General features: G+C 38.0%; 1 protein-coding gene across 2 annotated transcripts in view; it reads left to right on the top strand.

Annotated features, from left to right (window-relative positions):
* RPS6KA6 (ribosomal protein S6 kinase A6) overlaps positions 1–25,919 on the top strand; it is a gene marked incomplete at both ends in the record, with an annotated part of 161,879 nt that overhangs the window by 48,351 nt on the left and 87,609 nt on the right. For both annotated transcript variants that reach the window (XM_079727886.1, XM_079727885.1), the window contains one exon: positions 22,730–22,846. In XM_079727886.1, coding sequence (XP_079584012.1) covers positions 22,730–22,846 — 117 coding nt within the window. The remainder of the gene's footprint in view (positions 1–22,729; positions 22,847–25,919) is intronic.

Genomic DNA, 25,919 nt, shown 5'->3' with positions numbered 1-25,919 from the left:
GTCTCATGCCTGTCTCTGGTGTCCGCGCTGATAGCCGTGGTTCACGCCCATCTCTGGAGATTGTTTAGGCAGTACTCTGAATCCCCTCTTCTCTCGCACCCCGAAACAATGGTCTCTTGCCTCTTAGGCAGTTCCAGACATTTTCCCGGTCTCCCTCCTGGCGAGTTGTGGCACACTAGCCACTTCAGGCTGTGTTCACGCAGCCAACCACAGTCGTCTCCCTGGGATCTGAACTCGGAAGCTGGAGCCTCAGCTCCAAGCCCCCACCCGTCCTGGCAGGTGAGCAGAGAAGCCTCTCAGGCTGGTGAGTACTGGTCGGCACTGATCCTCTGTGCAGGAATCTGTCCACTTTGCCCTCTGCACCCCTGTTGCTACGCTCTCTGCCGTGGCTCTGAAGCTTCACCCAAGTCAACCCCTGTCTCTGCCAGTGAAGGAGCTTCCTATTGTATGGAAACATTTCCTCCTTCACAGCTCCCTCCCAGAGGTGCAGGTCCTGTCCCTATTCTTTTGTCTCTGTTTTTTAATTTTGCTCTTCCCGGGTATGTGGGGAGTTTCTTGCCTTTTGGGAAGTCTGAGGTCTTCTGCCAGTGTTCAGTAGGTGTTCTGTAGGAGTTGTTCCACGTGTAGATGTATTTCTGATGTATTTGTGGGGAGGAAGGTAATCTCCACGTCTTACTCCTCCACCATCTTGAAGGTCTCCCCTATATTTACTTTTAAAGTTTTTATGGAATGGTTATTATTCCCTGAAATAAAATACATATTTTTAATGCTACCAGTGTTTTAGAAATTTTAAAAGAAGATTTTGTAGATTTTATTAGCACAAGGTCAGCAATATTTTTAGTCTCTAATTTGATTTATATTTTTACTACCCAGAAATATAAATGTTACTTTTTACTGAAAATATATATTCAAAAAATAAAACTGATTTCCTGACATTTTTAAGCCATGAGTTTCGAATTTTAGAAACCATTCTTGACGTGTATCTCTCATAAGAATCTTTTAAAAAATACTGTCTCACAATGGTGTTTTACTTAAACTTTTGTGTAGCCTTAAGTAGGGAGTATTTTAAATTTGAGGGTCTGCTCCCTATATGGTGTGTTTTTCGTTCCACTATTTGTCTTTCCATTTTGATGGACATTTAGACTTTCTCTGCTTCAGTATTTTTCTTCCCTTTCAAAGTTGATGCTTGCTTCTGCTTTTTATTCACTCACCCTGTTTAGAAAATAATTGGGGGAATTCCCTGGTGGCACAGTGGTTAAGAACACGCCTGCCAAAGCAGGAGACATGGGTTCGATCTCTGGTCCGGGAAGATCCCACATACCATGGAGCATCTAAGCCCGTGTGCCACAACTACTGAATCTACGCTCTAGAGCCTGTAAGCCACAACTACTGAAGCCCACGCACCTAGATCCCATGCTCCTCAACAAGAGAAGCCACCACAATGAGAAGCCTGCGCACCACAACAAAGAGTTGTCCCCGCTCACCACAACTAGAGAAAGCCCGCATGCCGCAATGAAAACCCAATGCAACAATAAATAAATAAATAAATAAATAAATAAATAAATGATTCTTAAAAAAATAATAATAATTGGAACCCTTCTACTACAGATTTGCAAAACAATTATTGTTCAATTAAATGTTGTTGGACAGCCACTATAAGGTGGAGTTGTATGCTGCACCACAAGTGATGCAAAGTTAATAGTACAAATAAGTTTAATAGCTTTAATTTTTATAGGTGTTTTGTGGTTTTCAGAATTCTCAGTTGACTCTTATAACCGAGATCTGAAATGGATTGGGTATGTTTTATTCCCATTTTATATATGAGGGAACTAAGGAGCTGACTCTTGTAAGTATTGAATAGAATAAACCAACCACAGTGGGAACTAGTTTGTCACCCTTTTTTGTTTTTCAGACATCACTGTAAATTGATACAATTTTGCAAACCTAAGTATCCTGCAAGTACTTTCCAGTGTGTACATCATTTGATGTGTTTAGTTCACTCTAGTGGCGTTTTGACATGTAAATTATTATTACTATTAGCCTTCTTTCAAAGTATGCTGACACTTGGCTTGGTTTTCAATGACCCTGGATTATTCACTGCATGAAAACGGTATGTCAAGATGCTTTTCCAGAACTCTGCATGTATCTTCTAATAAATCTGTAGTTTTAATGCTTCTTGGAATTTCAGAGTGATCAAACTGACCTGTCTACCCACAAATAAAGCAAATGTTTGAACAGGTAGGTGGATGTTGCATTATTACATAAAAAACATAAATTTAGGCTTTAAAAATTCCTCTTCTTTTGTTGTGTTTTCTGTGGGTATCTATGCTGAGTTCCACAGTCCTATGAAACTGTTGTAATAGAGTTATGTAGTATGGCTTCCTAATAGATTGTCATCACAGTATGCTTCTCCAGTGTTATAGCATTGTTGGCTTCCTGAATTTAAAAAGGTGATCGCAGATTTTAGAGGTCAGAGCACATTATTTTGGTTGTTGTTAAGCCTTCATAGTTTTTCTGTTTATCAACAATTACTATGAAGTTAAAAAAAAATCTAACTCATAGTGATCCTTGCCTCAAATTTGTCATTTGATGTTGGAAAGAATAGTAGTCCCTATTTCAAAGTCATTAAATCTTAATTTTATAGTACCAACTTTTTTTACACAGATAACTATGCTTTGGTATACTGAGTATAAGTTTTCTAGGGCTGCCATAACTAAGTACCACATACTAGGTGACTTAAATAACAAATTTGTTTTCCCACAATTCTAGAGGCTAAAAGTTCAAGATCAATGTGTTGGCAGGGTTTGTTTCTTCTGAGGCTTCTCTGCTTTGCTTGTAGATGGTTGTCTTCTCCTTATGCCTTCACATGCTTTTTCCTCTGTGTGTATCTGTGCCTAATCTCTTCTTCTTATAAGAACACCAGTCATATTGGATTAGGGCCCACCCTATTGACCTAATTTTACCTTAATTGCCTCTTTAAAGGTCCTATCTCCAAATACTGTCACATTCTGAGGTACTGTGGGTTAGGACTTCAGCATATGCATTTGAGGGCACATGTTTCATCCCATAACGTATTGTATACCTTTTTGTTTCATTAAGGGACATGATGTTTCTGACAACATTTGCTCTCCTCAAGTCCACATTTTATCTCTGTATCCCCAGTGTGTAGTATAGTCCCTAATACCTAGCATGTGCTTCATGAATGTTGTTGATTTTTTGAGTGAGTGAATATAGAGAAAAGAGTGTATTATGAGAAGAGAAGGTGATATATCACAACTTTATTATACCAGGATAGGAAGATTTTTTTGGAAGATGATTCACTCTCAGGAAAAACAAATGGATCACTGATAAGTACATTACTACCTTATTTTGAGCTAGATTGCTGCCACTCTTAAGCTTTCAGAATGGTGCAGAACCAGAAGAAAGCAAGGTGGAGGAAGGAAGGAGGATTGCAGATGAGAAAAAAAAAAGAATATTTTAATAGTAAGCATCAGTAAATATAACCTCGGGAAAGCTGAGAATTTTTAGGCAATAGACAAGAATGGGGCAGGGAGCAGATGAAATAAGAAAGACCAGTATTGGAAGTGATGGAACAGGAGGGTACCAGATAATTTGGCACTACAAAAGAGCTAGTGGCATACAAATACAACAGCACTTCTGTAATAAGTAGCCATTTGTGTGTGTGTGTGTGTGTGTGTATATGTGTGTATATATTTGTGTGCACATCTATCTATCAATCTAACTATATAACTTAGAAGCACCTAATTAGCGCTCCCCAATTCTGACCATTTATTAGAATCATCTGGGAACATTTTAAAAAATACATATGCCTGAGCCCCATCATAGTTCCTTTTTTTTTTTTTTTTTGGAGTATAGCTTCTTTACACTGCTGTGTCAGTTGATGCTGTACAGCAAAGTGAATCAGCCATACATATACATAATATATCCCCTCTTCTTTGGATTTCCTTCCCATTTAGGTCACCACAGAGCACCAAGTAGAGTTCCCTGTGGTATACAGTAGGTTCTCATTAGTTATCTATTTTATACATAGTAGTGTATATATGTCAATTCCAATCTCCCAGTTCATCCCACCACCAGACTTTCCGCCTTGGTGTGCATACTTTTGTTCTCTACGTCTGTGTCTCTATTTATGCTTTGCAAGTAAGATCATCTATACAACTTTTCTAAATTCCACATATATGGGTTAATATACAATATTTGTTTTTCTCTTTCTGACTTACTTCACTCTGTATGACAGTCTCTAGGTCCATCCACATCTCTACAAATGACCCAATTTTGGTCCTCTGAATGGATGAGTAATACTCCATTGTATACATGTACCATAACATATTTACACATTCCTCTGTTGATAGACATATTGGCTGCTTCCATATCCTGGGTATTTTGTTTATGTATGTATGTATGTATGTATGTATGTATTTTTACATTTTTATTGGTGTATAATTGCTTTACAATGGTGTGCTAGTGTCTGCTTTACAACAAAGTGAATCAGTTATACATATACATACGTTCCCATCTCTCTTCCCTCTTGCGTCTCGCTCCCTCCCACACTCCTTTTCCACCCCTCTAGGTGGTCACAAAGCACTGAACAGATTTCCCTCTGCTATGCGGCTGTTTCCCATTAGCAATCTGTTTTACGTTTGGCAGTGTATATATGTCCAAGCCACTCTCTCACTTTGTCATAACTTACCCTTCCCCCTCCCCATATCCTCAAGGCCATTCTCTAGTAGGTCTGTGTCTTTATTCCTGTCTTACCCCTAGGTTTTTCATGACATTTTTTTTCTTAAATTCCATATATATGTGTTAGCATACGGTATTTGTCTATCTTTTTCTGACTTACTTCACTCTGTATGACAGACTCTAGGTCCATCCACCTCATTACAAATAGCTCAATTTTGTTTCTTTCTCTGGCTAAGTAATATTCCATTGTATATGTGTGCCACATCTTCTTTATCCATTCATCAGATGATGGACACTTAGGTTGTTTCCATCTCCTGGCTATTGTAATTAGAGCTGCAAAGAACATTCTGGTACATGCCTCTTTTTGAATTATGGTTTTGCCAGGGTATATGCTCAGTAGTGGGATTGCTGGTTCAAATGGTAGTTCTATTTGTAGTTTTTTAAGGAACCTCCATACTCTTCTCCATAGCGGATGTAATAATTCACATTCCCACCAGCAGTGCAACAGTGTTCCCTTTTTTCCACACACTATCCAGCATTTATTGTTTCTAGATTTTTGGATGATGGCCATTCTGACTGGTGTGAGATGATATCTCACTGTAGTTTTGATTTGCATTTCTCTAATGATTAATGATGTTGAGCATTCCTTCATGTGTTTATTGGCAGTCTGTATATCTTCTTTGGAGAAATGTCTATTTAGGTCTTCTACCTAGTTTTGGATTGGGTTTTTGTTTTTTTGTTATTGATCTGCATGAGCTGCTTGTAAATTTTGGAGATAAACCCTTTGTCAGTTGCTTCATTTGCAAATATTTTCTCCCATTCTGAGGGTGGTCTTTTGGTGGTGTTTATGGTTTCCTTTGCTGCGCAAAAGCTTTGAAGTTTCATTAGGTCCCTTTGTTTATTTTTGTTTTTATTTCCATTTCTCTGGGAGGTGGATCAAAAAAGCATCTTGCTGTGATTTATGTCATAGAGTGTTCTGCCTATGTTTTCCTCTAAGAGTTTGATAATTTCTGGCCTTATATTTAGGTCTTTAATCCATTTTGAGCTTATACTTGTGTACAGTGTTAGGGAATGATCTAATCTCATACTTTTACATGTACCTGTCCAGTTTTCCCAGCACCAATTATTGGAGAGGCTGTCCTTTCTCCTCTGTACATTCCTGCCTCCTTTATCAAAGATAAGGTGACCATATGTGCATGGGTTTATCTCTGGGCTTTCTCTCCTGTTCCATTGATCTATATTTCTGTTTTTCTGCCAGTACCATACTGCCTTGATTACTGTAGCTTTGTCATATAGTCACAAATCAGGGAGCCTGATTCCTCCAGCTCAGTTTTTTGTTCTCAAGATTGCTTTGGCTCTTCGAGGTCTTTTGTGTTTCCATAAAAATTGTGATTTATTTTTGCTCTAGTTTTGTGAAAAATGCCAGTGGTAGTTTGAAGGGATTGCATTGAATCTGTAGATTGCTTTGGGTAGAAGAGTCATTTTCGAAATGTTGATTCTTCCAATCCAAGAACATGGTATATCTCTCCATCTATGTGTATCATCTTTAATTTCTTTCATCAGTGTCTTATAATTTTCTGCATACAGTTCTTTTGTCTCCTTAGGTAGGTTTATTCCTAAATATTTTATTATTTTTGTTGCAGTGGTAAATAGGAGTGTTTTCTTGATTTCACTTTCAGATTTTTCATCATTAGTGTATGGGAATGCCAGAGATTTCTGTGCATTAATTTTGTTTCCTGCTACTTTACCAAATTCATTGATTAGCTCTAGTAGTTTTCTGGTAGCATCTTTAGGATTTTCTATGTATAGTATCATGTCATCTGCAAACAGTGACAGATTACTTCTTCTTTTCCGATTTGGATTCCTTTTATTTCCTTATCTTCTCTGATTGCTGTGGCTAGACCTTCCAAAACTATGTTGAATAAGAGTGGTGAGAGTGGGCAGCCTTGTCTTGTTCCTGATCTTAGTGGAAATGGTTTCAGTTTTTCACCATTGAGGACGATGTTGGCTGTGGGGTTGTTATATATGGCCTTTATTATGTGGAGTAAAGTTCCCTCTATGCCTACTTTCTGCAGGGTCTTTCTCATAAATGGATGTTGAATTTTGTCAAAAGCTTTCCCTACATCTATTGAGATGATCATATGGTTTTTCTCCTTCAATTTGTTAATATGGTGTATCACGTTGATTGATTTGCATACACTGAAGAATTCTTGCATTCTGGAAATAAACCCCACTTGATCATGGTGTGTTATCCTTTTAATGTGCTGTTGGATTCTGTTTGCTAGTATTTTGTTGAGGATTTTTGCATCTATGTTCATCAGTGATATTGGCCTCTAGTTTTCTTTCTTTGTGACATCCTTGTCGGGTTTTGTTATCAGGGTGATGGTGGCCTCGTAAGATGAGTTTTGGAGTGTTCCTCCCTCTGCTATATTTTGGAAGAGTTTGAGAAGGGTAGATGTTAGCTCCTCTCTAAGTGTTTGTTAGAATTCACCTGTGAAGCCATCTGGTCCTGGGCTTTTGTTTGTTTGAAGATTTTTAGTCACAGTTTCAATTTCAGTGCTTATGATTGCTCAGTTCATATTTTCTGTTTCTTCCTGATTCTGTCTTGGCCTGTTGTGCTTTTCTAAGCATTTGTCCATTTCTTCCAGGTTGTCCATTTTATTGGCATAGAGTTGCTTGTTGTAATCTCTCATGATCTTTTTATTTCTCCAGTGTCCATTGTTACTTTTCCTTTTTCATTTCTAATTCTATTGATTTATGTCTTCTCCCGTTTTTTCTTGATGCTTATGATTGCTCAGTTCATATTTTCTGTTTCTTCCTGATTCTGTCTTGGCCTGTTGTGCTTTTCTAAGCATTTGTCCATTTCTTCCAGGTTGTCCATTTTATTGGCATAGAGTTGCTTGTTGTAATCTCTCATGATCTTTTTATTTCTCCAGTGTCCATTGTTACTTTTCCTTTTTCATTTCTAATTCTATTGATTTATGTCTTCTCCCGTTTTTTCTTGATGAGTCTGGCTAATGGTTTATCAATTTTGTTTATCTTCTCAAAGAACCAGCTTTTAGTTTTATTGATCTTTGCTATCGTTTCCTTCATTTCTTTTTCATTTACTTCTAATCTGATCTTTATCATTTCTTTCCTTCTGCTAACTTTGGTTTTTTTTTTTTGTTGTTGTTCTTCTTTCTCTAATTGCTTTAGGCGCAAGGTTAGGTTGTTTTTTCGAGATGTTTCCTGTTTCTTAAGGTAGGATTGTATTGCTATACACTTCCCTCTTAGAACTGCTTTTGCTGCATCCATAGGCATTGGGTCATGGTGCCTCCATTATCAACTGTTTCTAGGTGTTTTTTGTCTTCCTCTTTGATATCTTCAGTGATCACTTCGTTGTTAAGCAGTGTATTGTTTAGCCTCCATGTGTTTGTATTTTTTATGGACCTTTTCCTGGAATTGATATCTAATCTCATAGCGTTGTGGTTGGAAAAGATACTTGATACAATTTTAATTTTCTTAAATTTACCAAGGCTTGATTTGTGACCCAAGATATGATCTATCCTGGAGAATGTTCCATGAGCACTTGAGAAAAATGTGTATTCTGTTGTTTTTGGATGGAATGTCATATAAATATCAATTAAGTCCATCTTCTTTAATGTATCATTTAAACCTTGTGTTTCTTTATTTATTTTCAATTTGGATGATCTGTCCATTGGTGAAAGTGGGGTTTTAAAGTCCTCTACTCTTAATGTGTTACTGTCGATTTCCCCTTTTATGGCTGTTAGTATTTGCCTTATGTATTGAGGTGCTCCTATGTTGGGTGCATACATATTTACAATTGTTATATGTTCTTCTTGGTTGATCCCTTCATCATTATGTAGTGTCCTTCTTTGTCTCTTGCTATAGTCCTTATTTTAAAGTCTATTTTGTCTGATATAAGAATTGCTACTCCCGCTTTCTTTTGTTTTCCATTTGCATGGAATATCTTTTTCCATCCCCTCACTTTCAGTCTGTATGTGTCTCTAGGTCTGAAGTGTGTGTCTTGTAGACAGCATATATATGGGTCTTGTTTTTGTATCCATTCAACCTGTCTTTTTCTTTTGGTGGGAGCATTTATTCCATTTACATTTAAGGTAATTATCAATATGTAGGTTCTTATTCCCATTTTTTTCATTGTTTTGGGTTTGTTATTGTTGGTCCTTTCCTTCTCTTGTGTTTCTTGCCTAGAGAAGGTCTTTCAGCATTTGTTGTAAAGCTGGTTTCGTGGTGCTGAACTCTCTACTGTTGCTTCTCTTTGAGGGTTTTAATTTCTCCATCAAATCTGAATGAGATCCTTGCTGGGTAGAGTAATGTTCGTTATAGGTTTTTCTCCTTCATCACTTTACTTTGCTTTTTGCTTTTTTTTTTTTTTTTTTTTGCAGTACGCGGGCCTCTCACTGTTGTGGCCTCTCCCGTTGTGGAGCACACGCTCCAGACGTGCAGGCTCAGCGGCCATGGCTCACGGGCCCAGCCACTCCGCGGCATGTGGGATCTTCCCGGACCGGGGCACGGACCTGAGTCCCCTACATCGCCAGGCAGACTCTCAACCACTGCGCCACCAGGGAAGCCCTCCTTCATCACTTTAAATATGACCTGCCAGTCCCTTCTGTCTTGCAGAGTTTCTGCTGGAAGATCAGCTGTTAACCTTATGGGGATACCCTTTGTGTTATTTGTTGTTTTTTCCTTGCTGCTTTTAATATGTTTTCTTTGTATTTAATTTTTGACAGTTTGATTAATATGGGTCTTGGTGTGTTGCTCCTTGGATTTATCCTGTATAAGAATCTCTGTGCTTCCTGGACTTGATTAAATATTTCCTTTCCCATATTAGGGATGTTTTGAACTATAATCTCTTCAAATATTTTCTCAGTCCCTTTCATTTTGTCCTCTTCTTCTGGAACACCTATAATTCGAATGTTGGTGCATTTAATGTTGTCCCCTAGGTCTCTGAGACTGTCCTCAGTTCTTTTCATTCTTTTTTCTTTATTCTGCTCTGCAGTAGTTATTTCCACTATTTTATCTTCCAGGTCACTTATCCGTTCTTCTGCTTCAGTTATTCTGCTATTGATCCCATCAAGGGTATTTTGAATTTCATTTATTATGTTGTTCATCTTTACTTATTTCATCTTTAGTTCTTCTAGGTCCTCGTTAAATGTTTTTGCATTTTCTCTATTCTATTTCCAAGATTTTGGATCATTTTTACTATCATTATTCTGAATTCTTCTTCATGTAGCCTGCCTATTTCCTCTTCATTTGTTAGGTCTGGTGGGTTTTTATCTTGCTCCTTCATCTGCTGTGTGTTTTTCTGTGTTCTCATTGTGCTTATATTACTGTGTTTAGTGTCTCCTTTTTGCAGGCTGCTGTTTTGTAGTTCCCATTGTTTTTGGTGTCTGTCCCCAGTGGCTAGTTGTTTCAGTGGGTTGTGTAGGCTTTCTGTTGGAGGGGACTAGTGCCTGTGTTCTTGTGGATGAGGCTGGATTTTGTCTTTCTGGTGGGCAGTTCCATGTCTGGTAGTGTGTTTTGGGGTGTCTGTGGACTTATGATTTTAGGCAGTCTCTCTGCTAATGGGTGGGGTTGTGCTCCTGTCTTGCCAGTTGTTTGGCATAGGGTGTCCAGCAGTGTAGCTTGCTGGTCGTTGAGTGAAGCTGGGTTCTGGTGTTGAGATGGAGATCTCTGGGAGATTTTTGACATTTGATATTATGTGGACCTGAGTGGTCTCTGGTGGACCCGTGTCCTGAATTTGGCTCTCCCACCTCAGAGTCACAGCACTGACTCCTGGCTGCAGCACTGAGGACCTTTCATCCACATGGCTCAGAATAAAAGGGGGCAAATATAGAAGGAAGGAAGGAAGGAAAGAAAGAAAGAAAGAAAGGAAAGAAAGAAAGGAAGGAAGGAGGGAAGGAAGGAAGGAAGGAAGAAGGAAGGAAGGAAAGGAAGGAGGGAAGGAGGCAAGAAGGCAAGGAAGGAAGGAAGGAGGGAAGGAAGGAGGGAAGGAAAAAAGAAAGAAAAGAAAGAGGAAAATGCATAGAATTAAATAATGGAAGATAAAATAGTTATTAAAATAAAAAAATAATTATTAAGAAAAAAATTTTTTTAAAGAAGAAAAAAAAAAAAGGAAAAATGGACGGATAGAACCCTAGGACAAATGGTGACAGCAAAGCTATACAGACAAAATCTCACACAGAAGCATACACATACACACTCACAAAAAGAGGAAAAGGGGAAAAAATGTAAATCTTGCTCTCAAAGTCCACCTACTCAATTTAGGATGATTCGTTTTCTATTCATGTATTCCACAGATGCAGGGTACGTCAAGTTGATTGTTGAGCTTTAATTCGCTGCTTCTGAGGCTGCTGGGAGAGATTTCCATTTCTCTTCTTTGTTCGCACAGCTCCCGGGTTTCAGCTTTGGATTTGGCCCTGCCTCTGCATGTAGTTCACCAGAGGGCGTCTGTTTTTCACTCAGACAGGCCGGGGTTAATGGAGCAGCTTATTCGGGGATTCTTGCTCACTCAGGCCGGGGGGAGGGAGGGGTGTGGATGCATGGCAAGCCTGTGGCGGCAGAGGATAGTGAGACATTGCACCAGCTTGTGGCATGCCGAGTGTTTTCCCGGGGAAGGTGTCCCTGGATCCCGGGACCCTGGTAGTGGCGTGCTGCCCAGGCTCCCTGGAAAGGAGGTGTGGAGAGTGACCTGTGCTCACACACAGGCTTCTTGGTGGCGGGAGCAGCAACCTTAGCGTCTCATGCCCGTCTCTGTGGTCCGCACTGTTAGCTGTGGCTTGCACCCGTCTGTGGAGCTCCTTTAAGCAGCACTCTTAATCCCCTCTCCTCACACACCAGGAAACAAAGAGGGAAGAAAAAGTCTCTTGCCTCTTCGGCACGTCCAGACATTTCCCCGGAAGCCGTCCCGGCCAGCTGTGGTGCACTAGCCCCCTTCAGGCTGTGTTCACGCCACCTGCCCCAGTCCTCTCCCTTTGCTCTGACCGAAGCCCGAGACTGTGCTCCCAGCCCCCCCGCCCTGGCGGTTGAGTAGAGAAGCCTCTCCGGCTGGTGAGTGCTAGTCAGCACCGATCCTCTGTGTGGGAATCTCTCCGCTTTGCCCTCCGCACCCCTGTTGCTGCGCTCTCCTCCACGGCTCCGAAGCTCCCCATGTCTGCCACCAGCAGTCTCCGCCTGCTAAGGGGCTTCCTAATGTGTGGAAACCTTTCCTCCTTCACATCTCCCTCCCACTGGTGCAGGTCCCGTCCCTATTCTTTTTTCTGTGTTTTTTGTTTTTTTCTTTTGCCCCACCCAGGTACTTGAGGATTTTCTTGCCTTTTGGGGGGTCTGAGGTCTTCTGCCAGCGTTCAGTAGGTGTTCTGTAGGAGTTGTTCCACGTGTAGATGTATTTCTGGTGTATCTGTGGGGAGGAAGGTGATCTCCGCGTCTTACTCTTCTGCCATCTTCAACTCTCCTGGCTATTTTAAATAGTTCTGCAGTTAGCAATTGTGGTGCATGTATCTTTTTCTTTTTTTTTTTTTTTTTTTTGCGATACATGGGCCGCTCACTGCTGTGGCCTCTCCTGTTGCGGAGCACAGCCTCTGCACACGCAGGCTCAGTGGCCATATCTCATGGGCCCAGCTGCTTCACGGCATGTGGGACCTTCCTGGACCGGGGCACGAACCCGTGTCCCCTGCATTGGCAAGCAGACTCTAAACTACTGCGCCACCAGGGAACCGTGTATCTTTTGGAATTATGTTTTTTTCTGGGTTTATGCCCAGTAATGGGCTTGCGGGGTCATATGGTAGTTCTATTTTTAGTTTTTTAAGGAACCTCCATACTGTTCCCCTTGGTGGCTTTATCAATTTACATTCCCACCAGCAGTGCAAGAGGGTTCCCTTTTCTCCATACGCTCTCCAGTATTTATTGTTTGTAGATTTTTGATGATGGCCATTCTGACCAGTGTGAGGTGATACCTCATTGTAGATTTGATATGCATTTCTCTACTAAGAGTGATGTTGAGTGTCTTTTCATTTGTTTGTTGGCCATCTGTATGTCTTCTTGGGAGAAATGTCTATTTAGGTCTTCTGCCCAGTTTTTGATTGGATTTTTTTTTTTTTTGATATTGAGTTGCATGAGCTGTTTGTATATTTTGGAGATTAATCCTTGTCAGTTGTTTCATTGGTAAATATTTTCCCCCATTCTGAGGGTTATCTTTTCATCTTGTTTATGGTTTCCTTTACTGCGCAAAAGCTTTTAAGTTTATTTAGGTCCCTTTTTTTAATTTTTGTTTTCATTCTCATTACTCTAGAAAGTGGCTTAAAAAAAGATCTTCCTGCGATTTATGTCAAAGAGTGTTCTGCTATGTTTCCTCTAAGAGTTTGATAGTATCTGCCTTACATTTAGCTCTTTAATCCATTTTGAGTTTATTTTTGTATATGTTGTTAGGGGGTATACTAATTTCATTCTTTTACATGTAGCTGTCCAGTTTTCCCAGCACCACTTACTAAAGAGGCTGTCTTTTCTTCATTGTATATTCTTGCACCCTTTGTCATAAATTAGGTTACTGTAGGTGTGTGAGTTTATCTCTGCACTTTCTGTCTTTTCCATTGATCTATATTTCTCTTTTTGTGTCAGTACCATAGTGTCTTGATTACTGTAGCTTTATAGTGTAGTCTGAAGTCAGGGAGCCTGATGCCTCCAGCTCAGGTTTCCTTTCTCAAGATTGCTTTGGCTATTCAGAGTCTTTTGTGTTTCCATACAAATTGTAAATTTTTTTGTTTTAATTCTGTGAAATATGTCATTGGTAATTTGATAGGGATTGCACTGAATCTGTAGACTGCTTTGGGTAGTGTATTCATTTTCACAATATTGACTCTTCCAACCAAAAACATGGTATATCTCTCCATCTGTTTGTGTCATCTTTATTTCTTTTATCAGTATATTACAGTTTTGTGCTTACAGGTCTTTTGCTTCCTTACATAGGTTTAATCCTAGGTATTTTATTATTTTTGTTGCAGTGGTAAATGGGATTGTTTCCTTAATTTCTCTTTCTGATCTTTTGTTCTTAGTGTATAGGAATGCAGGAGATATGTGTGTATTAATTTTGTATCCTGTGACTTTACTAAATTCATTGATTAGCTCTAGTAGATTTCTGGTGGCATCTTTAGGATTTTCTGTGTATAGTATCATGTCATCTGTAAACAGTGTCACTTTTACTTCTTCTTTTCCAATTTGGATTACTTTTATTTCTTTTTCTTCTCTGATAGCCGTGGCTGGGACTTGCAAAACTATGTTGAGTAATAGTGGCGACATTGGGTATCCTCGTCTTGTTCCTGATATTAGAGGAAATGATTTGCGATTTTCACCATTGAGAATGATTTTTGCTGTGGGTTTGTCATATATGGCGTTTATTATGTTGAAGTAGGTTCCCTCTATGCTCACTTTCTTTAGAGTTTTTATCATAAATTGGTATTGAATTTTGTCAAAACTTTTTCTGCATCTATTGAAATGGTCATATAGTTTTTATTCTTCAATTTGTTAATATGGTGTATCACATTGATTACTTTGCATATGTTGAAGAATCCTTGCATCCTGAGGATAAATCCCACTTGATCATGGTGTATAATCCTTCTAATGTGTTGTTGGATTTGGTTTGCTAGTATTTTATTGAGGATTTTTTCATATATATTCATCAGTGATATTGGCCTGTAATTTTCTTTTTTTGTGAGATCTTTTTCTGGTTTTGTTATCAGGGTGATAGCGGCCTTGTAGAATGAGCTTGGGAGTGTTCCTCCCTCTGCAATTTTTTGGAAGAGTTTGAGAAAGATAGGTGTTAGCTCTTTTCTCAGTGTTTGACATAATTCGCCTGTGAAGCCATCTGGTCCTGGACTTTCTTATGTTGGAAGATTTTTAATCACAGTTTCAGTTTCATTACTTGTGATTGGTCTGTTTATGTTTTCTATTTCTTCCTGGTTCAGTCTTGGAAGGTTGTGCTTTTCTAAAAATTTGTCCATTTCTTCCAGGTTGTCCATTTTATTGGCATACACTCACAAAGGATCATAAGAGACCATGTACTGGTCTCTTATGATCCTTTGTATTTCTCCAGTGTCAATTATAACTGCTCCTTTTTCATTTATAATTTTATTGATTTGAGTCCTCTCCCTTTTTTTCTTGATGAGTTAGCTAAAGGTTTATTAATTTTGTCTATGTTCTCAAAGAACCAGCTTTTAGTTTTATTGATCTTTGCTATTGTTTTCTTCATTTCTATTTCATTTATTTTTGCTTGTTTTTTGAGGTAGGATTGCATGCTATAAACTTTCCTGTTAGAACTGTTTTGCTGCATCCCATAGGGCTTTGGTTGTTGTGTTTTCCTTATCATTTGTTTCTAGGGTTTTTTTTTTTTTTTTGCATTACGTGGGCCTCTCGTTGTTGTAGCCTCTCCCATTGCAGAGCACAGGCTCCGGACGCGCAGGCTCAGTGGCCATGGCCCACAGGCCTAGCTGCTCCGTGGCATGTGGGATCCTCCTGGACCAGGGCACGAACCTGCGTCCCCTGCATCGGCAGGCAGACTCTCAACCACTGCGCTGCCAGGGATGCCCTCTAGGTATTTTGTGATGTCCTCTTTGATTTCTTCAGTGATCTCTTGGTTTTTTAGTAACGTATTTAACCTCCATGTGCTTTTGTATTTTATAGTTTTATTCTTGTAATTGAATTCTAATCTCATAGTGCTATCGTTGAAAAAGACGCTTGATATGATATCAGTTTTCTGAAATTTACTGAGGCTTGGTTTGTGACCCAAGATATGATCTGTCCTGCAGAATGTTCCATGATCACTTGAGAAGGAAGTGTATTCTGCTGTTTTCAGATATAATGTCCCATAAATATCACTTAAGTCTATCTGGTCTAATGTGTCATATAAGGCTTGTGTTTCCTTATTAAATTTCTGTCTGGATGATATAGCCATTGGTGTAAGGGGAGTGTTAAAAGTCCCGCACTATTCTTGTGTTATTGTCAATTTCCCCTTTTATGGCTGTTAGCATTGCCTTATATATTGAGGTGCTCCTATGTTGGGTGCATAAATATTTACAATTGTTATATCTTCTTCTTGGATGGATCCCTTGGTCATTATGTAGTGTCCTTCCTTGTCTCTTGTAATAGTATTTATTTTAAAGTCTATTTTTTCTGATATGAGAATTGCTACTCCAGCTTTCTTTTGATTTCCATTTGCATGGCATATCTTTTTGCATCCCATCACTTTCAGTCTTTATGTGTCCCTAGGTCTGAGTTGGGTCTCTTGTAGACAGCATATATACATGTCTTGTTTTTCTATCCATTCGGCCAGTCTGTATCTTTGTTTGGAGCATTTAATCCATTTACATTTAAGGTAATTATCGATATGTATGTTCCTATTATCATTTTCTCAATTACTTTAGGTTTGTTTTGGTAGGTCATTTTCTTCTCTTGTATTTCCCACCTAGAGAAGTTCCTTTAGCATTTGTTGTAAAGCTGGATTCGTTGTGTTGAATTTTCTTAGCTTGTGCTTGTCTGTAAAGCTTTTGATTTCTCCATTGAATGTGAATGAGATCCTTCCTGGGTAGAGTAATCTTGGTTATAGTTTTTTTCCCCTTTTATCACGTTAAATATATCCTTCCACTCACTTCTGGCTGCATAGTTCTTGCTGAAAAATCAGCTGATATCCTTATGGGGATTCCTATGTGTGTTATTTGTTGCTTTTCCCTTGCTGCTTTTTTTTTTTTTTTTTTTTTTTTTTTTTCGGTTCGTGGGCCTCTCACTGCTGTGGCCTCTCCCATTGCAGAGCACAGGCTCCGGACACGCAGGCTCAGCGGCCATTGCTCACGGGCCTAGCTGCACCATGGCATGTGGGATCCTCCTGGACTGGGGCACGAACCCATGTCCCCTGCACCAGCAGGCAGACTCTCAACCACTGTACCACCAGGGAAGCCCTCCCTTTCTGCTTTTAATATTTTTTCTGTGTATTTAATTTTGTTAGTTTGATTAATATGTGTCAGCGTGTTTCTCCTTGGTTTTATCCTGTATGGGAATCTCTGTGTTTCCTGGACCTGGGTGACTATTTCCTTTCCCATTTCAGGGAAGTTTTTGACTATAATCTCTTCAAATATTTTCTCAGACCCTTTCTCTTTCTCTTCTTCTTCTGAGACCCCTATAATTCAGATGTTTGTGTGTTCAGTGTTGTCTCTGAGACGTTCCTCATTTCTTTTCTTTCTTTTTTCTTTATTCTGCTCCATGGCAGTTATTTCCACCATTCTGTCTTCCAGTTCACTTATCCGTTCTTCTGCATTAGTTATTCTGCTGTTTATTCCTTCTAGTGTATTTTTCATTTCTTTTATTGTGTTGCTGATCACTGACTGTTTGTTCTTACTTCTCTAGGTCCTTGTTAAACATTTCTTGTATCTTCTCGATCCATACCTCCATTTTATTTTCATGATCTTGGATCATCTTTACTATCATTACTCTGAATTCTTTGTCAAGTTGATTGCCTCTTTCCTCTTCATTATTTGGTCTTGTGGGATTTTACCTTGCTTCTTTCTCTGCAACATATTTCTCTGTCATTTTGTCTAACTTACTGTGTTCATGGTCTACTTTCCTCAGGCTCCAGGGTCGTAGTTCCTTTTGCTTCTGTTATCTGGCCCCTGATGGGTGAGGTTGTGCAGGGGCTTTTGTAGGCTTCCTTGTGGGAGGGACTGGTGCCTGCACTTTGGTGGGTGTAGCTGAGTCTTTTCTCTCTGATAGGCCGGGCCCCATCAGTTAGTGTGTTTTGCGGTGTCTGTGAGCTTAGTATGACTTTAGGATCCTGTCTGCTGATGGGTTTGGCTGTGTTCCTCTGTTGCTGGTTGTTTGGCGTGAGGTGTTAAGCAGTGAAGCCCGCAGGCAGTTGGGCGGAACCAGGACTTGGTGTCAAGATGGATACCTCCAGGAGAGCACACACCAATTAATATTCCCTGGGCCTGGGAATCCTGTAGTGATCTAGCATCCTGGTCTCAGTACTCCCACCCAGGAGGGCCAGTTCTGACCCTTGGCCAGGGAATGAAGAGCCCCCAAGCAGCGCAGTGTGGCCAGAGAAAAAAATAAAAAAGGGAAAAAAATGAACAGACAGACAAAACCCAATGCAAATAGCAGAAACAAAACCCAACAAACTCAGCAACAACAACACAGGAAAAGAAAGAAAACAAAAATACAAACCAAACCCAAGACAAATGATTAAAGCAAAACCAAACAAACAGAAACAAAGAAACACACAAAACATCCACGAAAACAGAAAACAAGAGAACAAACAAAAGAACTCATAATGAAAGCAGTCAATAAAGGCTAAACTAAGAAAAACAAAAAATGTAAAGCAGAACAAGAACAGAAAGCAAACAACAAAAAAAGCAAAGAAACATAAAACAAACACATAAAAATGATTAAAAAAAAGGAAAAAAAGGACCAAATACAAGAAAAAAACGCAAGACAACAAAAAATCAAAGTAAAAATGAAAAAATATATATATATTTTAAAAATTAAAAAGAATAATTAAAAAATAATAAAAACAACAACAAGAACTTCACCTTCCTGCCAGGGTCACTGGTCCCTTTTATGAGTCCTCTTTTCTTTTTTTCTTTCTTTCATCTTACCCCAATGCAAGTGGATTTTTCTTGTCCATTTAGGTGTCTGAAGTCTTGCACTAATATTTATCCGATGCTTTATGAGAATTGTTCCATTTGTGGATGTATTCTTTATGCACTTGTCAGGAGAGATGAATTCTGTCTCCTCCTATTCTGCCATCTTGACTCCTTCCCCCAACCCCATCCTAATTCTAATGACCCATAATCTCTGAGGGTGGGAGCCAAACATGCATATTGACTAAATATTTTATAAGTGATTTTTTGAAACTAGAGCATTGTAAACAACTGTACTTAAAGGCAAACTATCTATAATTTAGTAATATACATACAGTTGTTTGTCTAGGAACATATATCTATAGCAGGCAGATGACCAATCAGTAAGTTAATATCAGCATTTTTTTTAAAGTGCAGATTCTGGGGTCATTATACCCTTCATTTGTGTTGAGTACAACACAGTGTAATCAAAATACTGATCATGAGGAATTCCCTGGTGGCCCAGTCATTAGGAGTCTGTGCTTCCACTGCAGGGAGTATGGGTTCGATCCCTGGTTGTGTAACTAAGATCCCGCATGTCATGTGGCATGGCCAAATCATGAATTATCTGGAAAAATATTTATTTATATTCCTCATATCTAAGGAAAAATGCTTATATTATTAAATTTAGATATTGTCATCACAAAATCAGTTATATTCAAAATTGACATAATTACATTATTCGGAATGAATCTCCTGTTTCCCTATTACCTTTATATGTTTAAAAAATAAATTATTCATACATATTTGTCTGTTTTTTAGAAAGCTATTAAAACTAATTTTGAAGTTTCTTATTGATTAATTTTACTTTTACAAATCTTTCTTTAAGAAAATAAGTTTATCTTCATTCCCTTTTTATGAAATTGGTTGGATTTTTTGGGCTGTCTCCTCCCATAAGGTCAAACAAATGTTGTGCTAAGCATTATGAATGCAGACATGAATGTGATATTACCTGGATACAGGTTGCTTACCTGTCTAGTGGGAAAGAAAGACAAGGTAATAAGTTGTTAAGACACAGTGTAACAGTATTCTCTGCTGGCTGTCTACTGGGAAAAGTTGTCTTTTCTTATCTAATAGCATTTTCATGTTTGAAATTTTATAGTGTAATGCTGCTGAAAATCGAAAGAGATATTGCATTTTTAAAGGATGGGCATATGTGGATTTTAATTAGAAGAGGCATTGAGCAGACATTTCAATTTAAAAACTTGCTTAGGTTTGGGGAAACTAAGTAGGATAGAGTACAGTTGTTTCCTAGCTCTGAACGTTTTTAAAAAAACGATGTCATGACCCATGTTTATAATGATGATATTAAATGTGGCAGAAACTGAAGTGCCTTCTTAAACATAAAAAATATTATGTTGTGTTCAATATAATATCACAGGCTTGAAAGGGACTTTAAAGAACAGTCTAACATAATCTGTTTGTCATGTGAGAACACTGAAGTAGACTGGTTTGTGATTTGGCCAAGGCTGCTTAGCTTATGCATGGGAGAACTAGGAGGAAAACTTAGGCTGTGACTCTTCCATCAGTGTTCTTTACACTGGAGAAAACTTCCAGTATGTTTTTGTTATATACCATTCTTTGAAGATTATTACTACATTCATAATATGTGGTATAAAATCAGTTAAAAAATAATAAGACTATACAATTTGATGTTGCTTTTGGTGTACATGTATTGCAAAAGTGCACACAGATATGCCATACTTTAATATAATTCCAAAATGTCAGATACAGAACATATGTACTTACATAAGAAAAAGGTCCTTGAGGGTCTTCCCTGGTGGCACAGTGGTTGAGAGTCCGCCTGCCAATGCAGGGGACATGGGTTCATTCCCCAGTCTGGGAAGATCCCACATGCCGTGGAGCCGCTGGGTCTGTGAGCCATGGCTGCTGAGCCTGCGTGTCTGGAGCCTGTGCTCCACAACGCGAGAGGCCACAACAGTGAGGGGCCCGCATACTGCCAAAAAAAAAAAAAAAAGTCCTCGACTTTTTACAAAAAGGACCCCTTGAAAATGGGAAACTCACTCTCATTGCTACTTAAAAGAGTCCAGTAAAACCCTCAGAATGGGAGAAAATATTTGCAAATGAAGCAAATGACAAATGATTAATCTCCAAAATTTACAAGCATCTCATGCAGCTCAATAACATAAAAACAAGCAACCCAATCCAAAAATGGGCAGAAGACCTAAATAGACATTTCTCCAAACAAGATATACAGATTGCCAACAAACACATGAAAGAATGCTCAATATCATTAGAGAAATGCAAATCAAAACTACAATGAGATATCATTTCACAGCGGTCAGAATGGCCATCATCAAAAAAGTTAGAAACAATAAATGCTGGAGAGGGTGTGGAGAAAAGGGAACACTCTTGCACTGCTGGTGGGAATGTAAATTGATACAGCCACTATGGAGATCAGTATGGAGGTTCCTTAAAATCTACAAATAGAACTACCATACGACCCAGCAATCCCACTACTGGGCATAAACCCTGAGAAAACCGTAATTCAGAAAGAGTTATGTACCAAAATGTTCATTGCAGCTCTATTTACAATAGCCAGGAGATGGAAGCAACCTAAGTGTCCATCATCGGATGAATGGATAAAGAAGATGTGGCACATATATACAATGGAATATTACTCAGCCATAAAAAAGTGAAATTGAGTTATTTGTAGTGAGGTGGATGGACCTAGAGTCTGTCATACAGAGTGAAGTATGTCAGAAAGAGAAAAACAAATACCGTATGCTAACACATATATATGGAATCTAAGAAAAAAAATGTCATGAGAACCTAGGGGTAAGACGGGAATAAAGACACAGACCTAGTAGAGCATGGACTTGAGGATATGGGGAGGGGGAAGGGTAAGCTGTGACAAAGTGAGAGAGTGTCATGGACATATATTCAGTACCTAACATAAAATAGATAGCTAGTGGGAAACAGCCACATAGCACAGGGAGATCATCTCGGTGCTTTGTGACCATCTAGAGGGGTGGGATAGGGAGGGTGGGAAGGAGGGAGATGCAAGAGGGAAGAGATATGGGAACATATGTATATGTATAACTGATTCACTTTGTTATAAAGCAGAAACTAACACACCATTGTAAAGCAGTTATACTCCAATAAAGATGTTAAATTAAAAAAAAAAAAAAGAGTCCAGTGAAATACTATTTTGTTGCATAAGAAACGTCCATGGACATATTTTCAGAACAGATACTTCATTTCTGACTGATTAGTGGTTCTTAATACCTAAAGCTACAACTCCTCTGCTGGATACCCTTCTTTGAGAGTAAATGTCTGACTACTTCTGTAACATGGCAGTTATTTTAGCTGCCATGAAGCCAGCCTACTTGGGACCATGCGCTTGCCCAATTTGACCACAGTCACCATTGATTAATCAGTTAATTAAAGGGTGAATGGATTGGGAACATTCTTGCCATCCAGACCAGAATTGATATGATATAATGGAAAACTACCAAGGCTTCTAGACATCATGATTAACTAGTCACATGAACTTAATCTCTGTGGGTCTCAGTTTTCTCCCCTATAGAGTCAGAAGGTTGGATAATATATCTCAGCTTTTGTTGTTTTGTGATATATAATACATTTGAGGGTTTTTTTTTTTTCATCCTAGCTACTGGGGTAGGGACTAGAATTACAGTTCACCTGAGTGTAGTCTTGATATAGAGTCCTATATGAAGGAGCAGAAACACTTCCAAGGAGACTTCCTTCTGCCTGACCCAGGTGGTAGGAAATCTGGCATATAATTTATATATAAAGTTTCAATAAAAGTAGGCTCATGGCCTGGAAACATATGTTTGGGCTTTGTAGATTTTGTTTGTCTATGCTAGTTTCTTTTTCATTGATATGGCTAGCTGGACATTTAAATATTCATGTATTACTGACTACTTAAAATGGTATAGTGAACTACTATTTAAAAGAACTCTTGACGTTCACATTTTTTGTCATGTCCCACAATTTACAAGGTTTTATTTATCTCTTGACTTTCTCTGCATCTACCTCATAAGTCATACTCCATTGAGGGCCTTAAGACTCTTTTAGTTGTTGATGTTTTTCTTCTGTCTCTACCTAGTTAGAACAGAAGCTGAAGCATAGATTTTACATGCTTCTGTTTACATGAACTTATATAATAAGGGTGGTGGTGATGATGGTCTATCTCTATGTGTTAGAAAACCCAGGAAATGGGGATGCTAGTAGCCCATAAAACTCTGTGCTAGATTGAAGGAGTTACATATTAAATTATTTCTGTTGTGATTTCTGGTTCTAAATGGAGCTAATCATAAGATGTTGTAAGTATATTTGAGTATTGCTTGGATTTCTTTTTTCAGGATGAAGGAGTTGTTAAAGAAATCCCTATTACTTATCACGTTAAGGAAGGATATGAGAAAGCAGATCCTGCACAATTTGAGTTGCTCAAAGTTCTTGGTCAGGGATCCTTTGGAAAGGTAACAAATGCCTTTTTCCCCATTTGTTTTTCTTCTAAATATTTAGCAAAAAAGTGTACACATAGGTAGAAATCTGATAAATGTGCTGTTTCTAAATTGTCAAAGGATACACACAAAGGCGGCTCTAATTTTACTCCTTTTTATTTCTGTTGTATTTTTAGTTCAATTTCATTATACTTCTCTGTAATAATAAAGGTTTTCTAATCCCCTGGGATCACTGATATCTCTAGGACAAAATATAGTGTGCTATCTATTAGCTGCCTAAATCAAGAAAGTTTGAATTTTGTAAAAGGGATCTTGTTTCTCTGTTCACATGCTGGCATGACCTTAGCTTTCTTTCTTGGTGATTACATCTGTATTCCTTAGCTCTATCACAGAAGTCAGAATGTATGTATCAATTAATGTACTGAATGCATGAATTAATCTATCATCTTTTAAAGCAAATATGTGTGTAAAGTACAGCTATGGTAAGTACTGGGTGATATATGGATTATGTGAAACTCCTGCCTTCAAAGGGCTTAAATTTCAAGGGAAAAAGCAAAATTGAAGAAGATAAACTCTGACACTCATTATTAAAATTGGTTATTAAGGGCTTAATGGTATATGATTCTTGGAAAAGAAGTATGTAGGTTTGGTTCCTGACTTTTGTATACCTAACATGTAAGACATGAAGAGTATTACATACACATATTAAGAAACAGCCTTTAGAAAACAGCAACAGTGACAATTTAAGGGGAGGAAGTTAATGAGAAACTACTAATTTCAGGGTGGCTGAGATTTAGTTTCAAAGGGGAAAGTAAGGAAGTTGAGCATTGCTTATTTATTATGCTCTGAAACATTTTAAAAGAAAGACATTTATTGAACACCTGGTTTGTGTATAACACTTTAAAAAACAGCATTGGTTAATATAAAGTAGACCTAATTGTCTTAAAGTAATCTGATACCTGTGTGGTAAAGAATACAACATGTAAAATATAGAGAAACATTTTCGGGACACAAAAAGGACAAACTAAGGTGGATTATGGTTTGGCAGTGAATTGGTACAGGAGGTATATGATGACAACGAGATAGGACTTGAATAGTTGTGCTAGGGAGAGTAAAACTAGAAGGAGCTTTCAATAGATTGTATGTGTTGGGGGGTGTATTTATAGAACTGACCTGTAGAGTAGGCATGTGCATTTTGAACACATTTATTTTTTAAAGTTACTAAAAGTACAGTATTTTAAAAAATATTTTACATTATATTTTATGATGTTAATTTTAGAGATGAAGTTCTTTTACATCCCCAATATATAAATACTTACATAGCGACTTCAATAAAATATCACCAGGCAATCATTTCAAGCCATTAAAAGTATTTGTTGTGTCATTTGATATATATATATAAATTTATTCATATGTGTATTTATTTATATCCAGCTTTGTTCCAGAAAGGATTTAAGGCTTTCATAGATGAATACTAAATAAAATAAAATTTAAAATAAGTGGGGAAGATGATGGAAGCAGAAAAATTAGAGCAGGAATGATGAGATGAAGCCAGGAATAAACTCTGTTGTTCACAGATGCATGGTATAAGGGCCTAGAAATGGAGCAAAAGTGAAGACAAATATTTTGGCTGCCATTATAAAGAGGCTGAAACATTTAATTGTATGATTATTGACAGTATCTTTAAGAAGCAGATCAAGCAGACCAGAGAAATTTTTCTTATGGGGCTTCATGAAGAAAATGCAGTATAACATAATAAAATGTCTTCAGTAACATCTTCACATTAATTATAGCAACACGCTGACAAGTTGTCAACGCAGTCCTTAAAAAATTCAGGGAACACTCAGCTTTGTACAGGAACTTTGGTTTAACAAGGATATCATAGAAGCCTTTTAAAAATTCCTAATACTAAAATACAGAATAATGATCCTTGTGCAGTTCATCAACCAAAGAAATATTAAGGAGGTGGCTTATTTTTTTCTTCCTAGGATGTGAACATACTTGCTTGTCAGTATTATGTCATTTGCGTAGGCATTGTGTGGGTGGGACTTGTTATATGCTGAACCTATTCAGGAATTTGGCCAAGGCTGTGAATCAGATAAGTGTAGGAGCAATTCCAAGAAACTTTGGGCTGCAGTCTTATTTATAAGTTTTTCTGTGAAAGTCCCATTGTTAAAATGCAATAAATGGAATTTTAACCTATATAATGCTTTGTGACATTGAACATATATATAGTGTATTTAATCGGGAAAAAAATCCTATGAAAATCAGTTGTAAAACTGTACTTTAAAGAAGCATGCATTATCATAGAAGATGCATATAAAATTCTGTACTAAGTACATCAAGTAATGTGTGAATTGAAATGAAGTATACCAAACAACTTACATTACTTACTTTAAAACACAATAAAATAAAACTCTTGAAAACCTGTTTGACATTGTCACACTAGCCTTTCATATATTTCACATGTCAAATCATATTTACACAAAGCATACATACATTTTAACATTCGTGCTTCATATTGTTTTTGCTTTTGTGATAGTAAAGCCTTTAAATATAGGACTTAAAAATGGATTTTTGAAAATATCAAACCATTGCCCTCCTTAGTAATTGATTAGCTATCAAGAGATAGTTTTAAAAATATATGTTTACCACTTAAAATTTCTTGCAAATGGTCCTTTCTCTTCAATCAGTGTTAAAGCTGTGCAGTTCTGCAGTTCACTTCAGCAAACACTTCTTAACAGAAAATATAAAAGTCCATATGACAGAGAGAAAAGTATATTGGAATAATTCACTCATTCATTTCTCTTCTGAACAATTTCTGAGAATTGGATTAGGGTGACTGAAAAGAAACCTCTCTGATCAGGAGAGAGATGTTTTTAGAAACAGTAGTTTGAAGTCATGCAGCTTCTTCTGAAGTTGATCATGGGAAGAGAGCAGAGTGAGATGATGTTTTATTATGCTAGGAAAGTTCACTCATTAGACCTGAAAAGAACAAATCAGGTAATGAACAAATAAACAGTTACCTCTCTAGACTGTGAATGATGGCTTCTATTAGATGCCATATTGAGATACTAGTGAGTATTTT

The sequence above is a fragment of the Hyperoodon ampullatus genome, assembly GCF_949752795.1.
Source record: "Hyperoodon ampullatus genome assembly, chromosome: X".
Lineage (NCBI taxonomy): Eukaryota > Metazoa > Chordata > Mammalia > Artiodactyla > Ziphiidae > Hyperoodon > Hyperoodon ampullatus.
The sequence above is the reverse complement of the archived record's forward strand: the minus strand, read 5'-3'. Positions and strand labels throughout refer to the sequence as shown.